Source organism: Physcomitrium patens, chromosome 2 (assembly GCF_059467195.1).
Source record: "Physcomitrium patens ecotype Gransden chromosome 2, ASM5946719v1, whole genome shotgun sequence".
Classification (NCBI taxonomy): Eukaryota; Viridiplantae; Streptophyta; class Bryopsida; order Funariales; family Funariaceae; genus Physcomitrium; species Physcomitrium patens.
This window is the reverse complement of record NC_143411.1, coordinates 21,412,259-21,423,587: the sequence shown is the minus strand read 5'-3', so window position 1 is coordinate 21,423,587 and position 11,329 is coordinate 21,412,259. Positions and strand designations below refer to the sequence as shown.

Sequence of the window (11,329 nt, the reverse complement as noted above, 5' to 3'; positions counted from 1 at the left end):
TTAAATCAGTATTTAGTATATTTATCTATTCACGTTTTTAAAATTTTCTGATGAGAAATTCTTTTAAAGTAATAAATAACTTACTTCTTTATTTTTTAATTTTTTTTATGAGAGTTCAGTATTATATTGTCCAAAATTTAAGTAAGAGAAATCCTTAAGGAAAAATTATAAATACGTGTTGCATCTTAACATTTTATTAATCAACAAATTCGAAAATAAAAATCATCAAACTAATTTTTTGATATAAACTTGTATATTTTTCCCCTTCTGTCTTTATAATCCATCCACACAATTTTTTCATGTGTCCATCTTTCTTGATCATAAATACTAAAATTCTACAAATACTTCGGTAAACACATAAACTTGAAACCCCAAAGAGAGAGATAAGAAGTCAGCTTTTGTCTGCACATATCATCCATGTATGGATCTAAACCTCTGACATCTCATGAATGATACACATGGTGATGCTTTGCTTTATTAGATCTTTTTGATGTAGAGTTTATGAAGATGCTTTTGTTGAAATCTTACAGTTTAGGGATTATTTATATTGTATTTAAAATTGGAGGCTTAATAATCTAAAATATTCCAAAATTTTCTCTTGTCAAGATTTTTTTTATTTAAACATGTATAATTAAGTAATTAAATAATTATATATATATATATATATATATATCAACATGTAATAAAAAATTGTTCAAATTGTCAGATTGATATAATAATTTTTTGATAAAATCAAGATTTAAAGTGTAGAAATTTAAATCTTGTATTTTTTCTTTACTGTAAAAGAAAAATCAATTTAAAAATTACTATTTATACTAGAAAACGAGAACCATGTCATATGTTTATAACAACACACTGCATTCAAAGTGCATAAAGTTTTCACATAATTTTTTGACACAAAAGCTTTTAATACTCTTGATAACATCTTAATAATCTAATTTCTATATTTAATTCTCTGAAAATGATCAGTGATGATGAGACTTCAAATGAACTGATTTCATCAATAATCCCAATCTTTGTAACGTTATTTTATTACATTCAATTATTGGACACCAGCTTAAATTACTTTATTAGTTTTCGTGAATAATGGCTATCACTTCTGACAAACACGTGATAAAAGTTAAACACTCGTCATGACATGTATTATACACGTAACACACTTGAATCCTCTATTAGGAAAGACAATTTTAGATAAATTAGTTCTATTTTAAGTTGTAAGTTAGCATCATTGGAAAATAAAACTAGTTCTTATCTTTGAATTACTATGTGAATAGTACTAATGAGAATCTTTGTGTTGATTTTAAAGTTGGACACTAAGTTGAAAAAACTTTACATCAGGATATCAAACACATACATAAAACTTTATCAGCATACTTCTTGCACAAACACTTCTTTTTTAAGAGCGAAAAGAAAACTCACTAAACACAGAATAACACACTATAATCCTTACGTGGGGCAATTTGATGAGCAGTGCAACATGAATAAGTCATAGCTTAAAACACATGTTTAAGAACTGGTTTACAAGATACGGGAGCTAACATATTTATTCAAAATAGAATGAAAAATACAAATCAATATCCACACATTGGAAATTGTTTAACCAGCTGTGTGGTGAGCATCCACTCAAGCAGCACATGTGGAAAACTTTAACCAACAACTACCATACTAGTTTTGAGGATGGAAAGCAAAACATGAAAGCGCCAAACCATATGCGAATTCCTCATATATCTTCTCAGCTTGGCATTGCTCTCCCGCAGCTCCCAACCCAACCAACACAGGCAGGAAATGATCTGGATGAGGGTGAGCTTTGGAAGCATATGGTGCTTTCTCCCATTCCATTGCTTCCTTGTGCCTGCATCGATGTCGTTTAACACTACGTCAGCTTCACAAAGACAAAAAGAAAGAAAGAAAGAAAAGAGCTCAAACAACCCTAAAAAACCGTCACAAATCAAAACCACAGAGATTATGCAGTAAAATGATCCATGGGAATTTATGAACTCTGATCTTTGTGGACAGGCTCTTCAAATGGATAAGAAACGGAGGAATGGAAGAATTCTTACTTGCTGTTGAGTAGCACATCAGTCAACCATCCGTCGAATGCCTTGGCCCACACAGTTGGCTTCTTGGCAGAAAAATCTATCTCTCTCAAATTGTGGACTGTAGTTCCAGAGGCAAAAATTAACACTCCTTCGTCCTTGAGCGGTGCAAGAGCCCGGCCGAGCTGGTAATGGTGAAGCCCATCTTTGTTGCTTTGGATTGAGACCTGGAGGACAGGAATGTCAGCGTTGGGGTACATTAGCATCAGGGGCGTCCATGCTCCGTGGTCGAGCCCTCTCTTGTTGTCCTCGAGGACGGTCTTGAAGCCAGCGTCTTTGAGGAGAGATGTCACCCTCTTTGCAACGTCTGGAGCCCCTGGAGGCGTGTATTGCAACTGACGAGGACACAGGAGAAAACAATTATCTCATGAGCACAAACGACGTAGGAAAAGACTGGTGTTATATAAGTAGACCTTGAATTTGTCAGAGAATCTATGAAATATGTCACGTAATCGTGACCAGAATGAAAAAAAGATTCAGATACTAAGGAGGAAAACAAATGAATCAAGGTACCAATCAGTGAACAAAAACTTGTGTAGCGCAGAATCTGGTGAAAGTAGTGGTGTGTTAGTGCAGGAATTACTTGATATAGCTCGCGAGGGAAGCCATAAAAGTCGTGAATAGTGCTGTTCTGGCTGACAGCATTAACGGCAGGCTCTCGAGTATCCCAGTGAGCTGAAATTGCGAGAATGGCCTTTGGCCTGATCAAAGCCGCGGACATGCAATAGGATCCAATATTATTTTGATAGAAGTAGGTTGCTTCTGTGATGAGCAATTTTCAAAACTTATCGCGGCTGTATTGAATTGATGTGATTTCACGTCCTTGACCTGAGTTTATTTGCTTCAATCGATGTGAATCAGAAAGAAGATTGACGCAGTACCTTGTGGGATAGCGCTCCGTCCAAGTGGAGAAGAATTCTCGTATGGGAGTATCCTCAAGTGGCATCATAGGCGACCCATGCGATACATAAAAAGTACTCAAACCAGCTGAAGTTGCCATACTTCCCGCCTCCAGTGATTTGCTAGCTGTAACCGAATCGGACTGAGTTTGCGTCTGAGGCTTGCACAACCAACTCTGCACCAATCCCAAAATCAAGCCAGGTAACAGTTTCAGATGTGATTTCACTACCATTGCATTTACCATTTGTACGGCAAGCCAAATTATGGTTAATGACAGCGTCAGAATTGAGGTTCACGGCTTGGAAACTCAGTCCACAACAAAAAATGTATGGATTGGCAGCATGTTCATGCTGTGGGCTAAAACCTAAAGAGTACAACCAACAAAGTTCTTCAGTCCAAACTATGGAAATATACCTTCAGACGCTTGATCATGGGCATCCTACTCTCGAAAATTCCAGCTTCCGAAAAACTACCACGATATCGCTCAACGCAAGATTTCCGCAATCGTTCAGCACAGCCGAAAGCAATCAATCAATCAATCAATCAATCAGATCTTTCAGTACCTCTAGCGGAGAGAAACCTCACACTAAACCTCGACTCTTTGCCACCGAAACGAGATCCGAAGCCCGCCCTAAAGTCGTTGAAAACTGTGATCCAATTCGCGAAAAGCTTAACAAAATTAACCCAACAGATCAGAAATTCGCAAGACCCTGAATCTGCAGAGATCGTGGCCGATCGGGACCGAAATGCGCACACTGCGTCTGCAATGAGCCGAGGAGACATTTTGTGTCCCCTTCGTCAATAATCCATTTGGATGAATGTCATCCATTTAGGGCGGATGTTAGTTCCGACGAAGCTTCCTTATGCAACAGCCCCTCCATTTCTTCTCTTTTCAACGCCGAAGCTTCGGGAGCAGCAGTGTTTATTCTAAAATTGAACAAGGGTCTGAATAAATTGCTGGCTAATTGCACTTAATGTTTAAAGTCTAGTTTGATTGGATTTTAATTTCCAACCCATTCGGATCCATAACCGATTCATTATCAATAAGATTTATCATTGGACGCTTTGTTTGTATATTGTATGAAAGAGTGTGTTGTTGTTGTTTGGGATTTGTGAAAAGTGTTTGTGATGGTTTTATTAGGAATAGTGATTTAGGGATTGAGTTTATATGTTTTGATTTGTGGGTGATGGGTTAAAGTATGATGTTAAATTGAAATAGGTCAATTTTTATTTATTTATAAAAAATCTAAAAATGTCAACATAATCTTTATTATAATAATTATAAAAAATATAAATATAAACACATGTTTTATGTTTCATGTTTACATATTAATGTTATATAAAAATATAACATAAACATATTTCAAAAATCTTCATCATAAATGAGGATATAAAATAATAAGAATTCAGAACAAATGCCTAGATCTTTAACTCAGACTCTTAGTCTTTTTCACAAAAAAATTCTACTACTATAAACTTGAATTGAGATTAGATTTAACAAAAAATCTATTATTATTCATTTAAAAATAAAAATTCTTAATTAGTTATGTTTTAAGAATAATTAGAATAATATGAAAATTAAACTTAGTTATGTTTAATAATTTAATATCTAAAATAATATCAAATTTAATAATATATTTAGAAATAAAATTTTTATCATACAATATATATTGATTAATATTTTATTTTTTTAAAACATGTGCCTAAAATTTATATTCTACTATGAAAACAAAAATAAATAAATAATAAAAATAAATATATTTTAAAGAAAAATTTGGACAAAATTGACTTACTTAAGATAGAATAAAATCATACAAATTAGATTTAAATATTTTCTTGGATATTGCTAAAAAAATCTTATAATTTTTTTGATTTATATGATTTATTTGCTCTAAGATAGTAGTAATTTAAATATATATATATATATATATATATATATATTAATAGAAATATAAAGAAACTATGTCTTATTGTATCATTTGGAATAATGGTTTTGTCATAGATACATTATATGAGCGACCAAATAAGAAGTTGAACAAAAGAGTTTAATAAGAAAGCTAATAAGAACTTGATTACACCAAATGAGTATAAGATCAATACCTAAAAAAGTGAGTTAAAACTCCAAGAGATGTATTGTCAAGATTGAGGATTCTTTCAACCTCAATTCCAATATATATTAGATATTAGGAAGCTTTTCAAGAAGTTTTTATATTGTTTGAAGATGAAGCAATCTTAGGAAGTTTTTTAAGAAGTTTTCATGTTGCTTGAAGATGAATCAATCCTATGAAGCTTCTCAAATAGCTTCTTTAAACTTCTTAGAATTTTTTAGAATCTATTGAAATATTCTAAAAATCTTTTAAAACATTTTAAAAATCTTTAAAAAATTTTTAAAGAATTTTTTGGAACCTTTTAGAATCTAATAGAATATTTTAAAGAATATTCTTAGAATCTCTCTTATTGAATATCCATAACATTACTTTCTTTTCTAATTCTAAGTTCCACGAGAAGCATCAGTTTTATATCTACTTTATTTATTATATACAATATCCTAGCAGTAGCTTCATAGAGAAGTCATCCTAAAATAAGTTTAGGTTTTAGAACATAACATCAATGAAATTTTTTTACCTTTTGCAACGTATTAACTAGATTTTCTTCTGATTTCTATGTACGCTCATTGATATTGTAGCTGTGCTAATGAATAAAATACTCTAACTTGTCTCTTCTTTGTCAAGAATTAAGAATCTTTCCACCTCATATTCCACATAATTATCTATTTCAATTCAAGGAAGTGATGGTTGTATTCTTCCTAAAATAGTTAATTTTGAATAAGCATGTAAGAAAGAAACATGAAAGATTGGATGTATCTTCATAGATGTCGGTAGTTTCAACCAATAAGCTATTGGATTGATTTTCTTTTAAATGCAAAATGGCCTTAGTCTTCAATAGTTTAACTTATGACAAGGCAAATTGGTTTTGATATTTTGTCAAAAAAGCCAAACTTTCTCTTTAACTTAAAAAACAAGAGATTCTTTTTTAAATTTCTTTGAAGATGCTTTGTTAGAATCTTGAATTGCTTGTAAATGGAGCTTCAAAGTTATTTGAAGTTGTGACAATTCTTTTATAAGCTCTTTCATTGTTAAATTTTTATCTTTAGATATATTTAATAAATTAAGCTTTGGATGCTAATCATAATTAGAATAAAATGATATTTATTAAATTTAAGTATAAAGAGTATTATAATAAGCAAACTTTGCTAAAGATAAATGTAAGATCCAATCATCTTATTGATAATTGATAGTACATCACAAATATTGCTCTAAAACTTGATTGACTTGTTTTGTTTGATCATTGATTTGAAGGTGAAAGAGAAAGAAAAGTTTAATATCTATGTTCAATATTTTAAAAAAAGATTTCTAAAACTTTGATATAAATTGAGGTCTTCAATCAAAAATAATGTCATTAGGTAGGCCATGATATTGATATATATTATCAAAAAAGAGCCTAGCTATTTCTTTTCCAAAAATTATCTTTTTGCATGGCACAAAATAGGCCATTTTTGTAAGCTGTTCCAAAACAATGTAGATAGCATCTAATGTAGTTGATGGAAGCAGATTAATAATAAAATACATTGATACTAAAGACCATGGTCACTTTGAGATTGATAGTAGTTATAGAAGTCCATAAGGATGATGTTGGAAATACTTGGATCTTAAACAAATGTCACATGAAAGAACAAAGTCCTTTATAATCTTTTATATTTGAGACCACAAGAAATCTTGAGAAATAAGCTCTAATATTTTGTTAAATCCAAAATGTCCTACAATTATAAAATCATGATGAGTTTAAAAGCACAAAGACACATTAGTCCTTTTGGAATATATAAATGATCTTCAAAATACAAAAGATCTTTCATAAACTTGAACTTGTCATTGTTAGAGCGGTACTTGATATTACAAATTGATAAGTCCTTTATTGATGCTATACAAATTTATTCTAGAAAAATTGAATCAACAAGTATAATTATAGAAATAGTAGAAAGATAAAATTCTTGTGGCTTCAAGAAAATAATATATTTTTGATCAAATGCTACTTCTCCAACTTTAGGAGCAAGATATAATCATAAGAAATTCTTTATTGTGAATTTCATAATTCATCTCTACAATTGAAAACTTTTTAGAATAGAACACAATTAGGTGGAGCTTTCTATTTTTTTTTTATCTATGATAATATAATTCTTAATGCAAAGTCGAAAGTATTAAACTCCAAATAGAAGGCTTCCACAAAATCTAGATGTTGTAAGATTGGAATTGTAATAAAAGCTATCATTAAATCTGAAAAAGCCTTTTGTGTTTGAGATCCTAATTCTAACTTGTCTTTGGATATCAACCAAGTGAAAAGAACAACAACTTGGGAATAATTCTTAATAAATATCTCATAGAAATTATCAAATTCAATGAAATATTGTATATTCCATATTATTTTTGGATTTGCCCACTTTGTTATAGCTTGAACTTTCTTTGGGTCCATCAATAGATCTTCAATGGATATAATATATCCAAAAATTCTACTTTTAATTGATAGAATATATATTTATCTAATTTGGCTTATAATCTTGCATCTAGTAACTTTTACAAGACTAATTTCATATATACTTTATATTCTTTAAGATTCTTAGAATAGATTAAGATATTATGAAGATAGTAGATAACAAACTTATCCAAAAATTCTTAAGAAATATCATTCATCAAATGTTAGAATATAGTTAGAGCATTTATCAATTCGTAAGGCATGACATTATATTCAAAATATCCATATCTTGTCCAAAACAATGTCTTCTATTTATATCTTTTTTAATCTATACCAAATTATATACTTTATAGAGATTTATTTTAGTATAGATCTTGGCTTAACCGAGTTGCTTCAAAAGCCTTGATATCAACAATTATGGATAATAATTCCATTATTTTAGTGAGGCCACAATAATCAATACATATTTGCAAAGATTCATCTTTTTTCTTCATAAAAAGTATTGGTGCACTTGTTGGAAATTTGGAATGCCAAATAAAGTTCTTTGCAAGATTTTTGTTGATGTAATCCTTCAATGCCAAAAATTTGCTTTATGATAGGTTTTAAATTGGGCCAAATAGTAGTTGAGTCTTTTCTTGAAGAATAATGGCATGATTATATAACTGATGCTTTGGCAATATATCAATATATATATTTTTTTGAAAACATCTTAAAATTCTTTATATTACTTTGAGATAAAAAGCTTACTTCTTTACAAGTTGGAGTTGTATAAATAACAAATGTTATTTCTTTCTTAACTATCTTCATAAAAGCCCTTGTTGCAAGAAATAAAAGCTTTACCGTTGATAACTTCTTGATAGGTTTTGCCCAAAGAAATTCTATAAGAAATTTAATATTATAAAATCTCCAATCTATAGATGAATTATATCTTTTTAACTACAAAAGTCTTAGTATGATAGGATTGATTGGAATTTTAATAATATTGGATACTATTTTGCTACTATGGCCTTCAAATTATATTTTTAGTGATATAGTTTCATAAGTAACATTGCTTGAAAATAAAGGTCGACTATCTATCATTTCTATATGTACAAGTTTTGATCTCTATACTAGAAGAATTTTATGAAGTTTGAAAAACTCTTCATCTAAAAAAAATATAGATGCTCTTGAATCTAACAAGGCATTTGTTTAAAGTTTTTGTAGTCCAAGAAATAAAGATATAGTATAACAACAAGTAGATTGGATAGAAAGAGAGGAATCTTAATGAATTTGAGGTGTTGAAATATCCAATTGTATGGTTCCTATTATAGCAAGGTATCTTCATTTTCCTAAACAATCACATTCATGGTCCTACTTATATATTGTTTTTTTAAACAATTTGTAGATTTGTGACCTTCTTCACTGCAATATAAGCATAGGCCTTGTTGAAATTGATATTTTTTCTCCTCTATTTTAAGAGGTTTGAATTGTACAACATCAATTTGGATATCTTTAGCTTTAGAGTGTGAAAGTAATATATTTGTTGAAGTAATAGAATACGAATTTTTAGTATGTTGTTTTATCAAAGTCCACAAGTATTGATCTTGATGGTATTGAAATAATTGATTATTGCACTTCAAAGCTTAATTGATAGCTTTATTGAATATTTGAGGATTAATTAATAATAGTTATAGGTCTTTTATATCATTCCATAGTCTCCAATAGAATTAGCTCATAAAAACTTGTTCATTTCAATTGATGTTATAAGCCAATTGTCTAAAATCAGATGCATAAATTAATGTAGAGTGTTATCTTTGACGTAATGAATAAATCTTTATTATTGCATATTGAGCCTTGTCATGTTCTCTAAATACCTATGCAAATGCTTGTAAGAAAGCTTAAAAATTATTTAAGATTAGAGATCTCTTTTCAAATAAAGAAGCAAACAAAGATAAGGCTTATCTTGTGAGGAAGATTTCAACTAAACTAGCTTGCAACTCTTCTATTGGATAGTATACAGGTTGTAGAAAAATTATCAATCAAATTTAGTTAACAAATCCTTGGAACTTTGAGTATATACTATCAATTTTTTTTAGAAGACTAATCCAAGGCTCTTCACATTATTGAATAAGTAAATTTTCTTATTGAGATACATATGCCATTGCCTCCTTAGATATATAAGCTTGAGAAAGTGGTTGCATCATAGGTTGACTTGCTTTAGGTCTTACATCATTATGAAATCTTGGTAAAAATCTCTCAATTTTAATAATTCTACAAGCTAAAGCATTTAGTGTGTTCATAACAACATCTAACTTGGACTTGAGAGACTCAATCATATTAACATCTTTACTTCCAACCATCCTAAAAATAAAAATAAAAAAAAAGTTTCTAAAATAATACCAATTTAGAAGAAGGTACTCTACAATCTCTAAATCACTTAGATGTCTTTAAGAAAAAGGATAATTTATTTCTATCAAGAAAGATCAAGCTCTAATATTAATAAGAAGGTAGTCTTAACAAACTGTCACAGATACACTATATAGGAGACCAAATAAGAAGTTGAATAAAAGAATTCAATAAAAAAACTAATAAGAAATTAATTATACTAAATGAATACAAGATCAATACTTAGAAAAGTGAACTAAAGCTTCTTTTAGCTTCAACTCTAATATATATTAGGTATTAAGAAGCTTCTTAAATAACTTCTTCAAATCTCCAAAAACTTTTTAGAATTTGGTAGAATATTTCAAGAACCTTTTAGAATATTTTAGAACCTTTTAGAAGCTTCCGTTCATGTGAGATGTGACAATATTAACAACATCCTCTACAAATTTTATTCAAACCAGCTAGAATTAAGTCAAATCTTCATTTTGCATGAGATGCTTTTGGATATTGCACAAGAATTTTTGTTAACCTTTAGATCAGATTTGACATGACAAGCCAAGCATTGCCCTAAAGCATAAGACCCAAGGGATCGAAGTATCTGAAAAGATACCCATACTTTTGGAATGCATTGACAAACGAAAAGTTGAAACCAAGAATAAAATGGGCATTAAAGGTAGAAGCGGAAATTTTACCATATTCAGGCAATATTTGGTTCGGGGCCAAATTTGGAGCATGTCATGTGCTGTAAAATTTTAGCCATCAACTGTTTATGGTTGTGGACGGATTTTGTGCATGGATTGAAGTACAGTGGTGGGCGAAAATCGACAGTCTGCCCACGTCGTCTTTCAGAAAATGGTAAAGGGAGAAAAGCTCGTGCGTCGACGTTGTTGATGAGGTATACAGTGAGTTGAACACAGATCTTCAACTCACTGTGACATTGAGTGGATTTTGTGGATGGATGGGTGCATAATGATACGAGGAAAACATTATTCTACCGACTTGAACTCTTCGAAATGGCAAGCCACTGCATATCCGTCGCTTGAACGTGCGCATTTATTTCAAAGATAAAGAATCGTCGCTTTCCAGGCAAGAGACAATGCCGTGTCTACGACGCTTGCACCAAAGCAGGTTCCACCTGGGTTATCGATACGAGCCAGCTGCCGGTCTGGCTTAACTGACTACTACAGTGGCCTTCGACATCACCGCGTGGTGGAATGTTCTATGCTACCTCTTGTCACTTGACTTTCATAATTATTGCATGACAAACGAATTGGTGAATATAATTATTGAAATAATTATCAAAGTTACTACCGCGTTCACCATAGGTCTGAGAAGAATTGCAGCGCAAGTGCTTCAGCCGCACTTCAAAGTTCTTTATTATTATACTTTTTTTTTCATCATATATATTGGAGGGAGGACCTCCTTCTTACAGAATGTTACAA

The 11,329-nt window shown here is 30.7% G+C and overlaps 1 protein-coding gene across 2 annotated transcripts; it reads right to left on the bottom strand.

Moving 5' to 3' along the window:
• Window positions 1-1,517: 1,517 nt before the first annotated feature.
• Window positions 1,518-3,742, bottom strand: LOC112293597 (extradiol ring-cleavage dioxygenase). 2 transcript variants are annotated; one of them, XM_024543230.3, is made up of 5 exons: window positions 3,411-3,742; window positions 2,978-3,171; window positions 2,680-2,797; window positions 2,061-2,431; window positions 1,518-1,852 (listed from the first exon to the last, which is right to left on the bottom strand). In XM_024543230.3, the coding sequence occupies exons 1-5, from the start codon at window positions 3,432-3,434 to the stop codon at window positions 1,666-1,668; spliced, it is 894 nt and encodes a 297-aa protein (XP_024398998.1). In that variant the 5' UTR covers window positions 3,435-3,742; the 3' UTR covers window positions 1,518-1,665. The 2 variants fall into 2 exon arrangements, with proteins under 2 accessions (XP_024398998.1, XP_024399007.1); XM_024543239.3 differs by having other exon boundaries at window positions 3,560-3,742.
• Between the last annotated feature and the right edge of the window lie 7,587 nt (window positions 3,743-11,329).

What these genes read in the sequence shown, in the direction of transcription:
- LOC112293597 (XM_024543230.3), bottom strand. Translation starts at nt 3,434, where the DNA reads ATGCCCATGATCAAGCGTCTGAAG. An exon ending in CCATGATCAAGCGTCTGAAG is followed by an intron (nt 3,172 to 3,410) that starts GTATATTTCCAT and finishes GGATTGGTGCAG; the next exon opens with AGTTGGTTGTGCAAGCCTCA. An exon ending in ACGGAGCGCTATCCCACAAG is followed by an intron (nt 2,798 to 2,977) that starts GTACTGCGTCAA and finishes GGCTTTGATCAG; the next exon opens with GCCAAAGGCCATTCTCGCAA.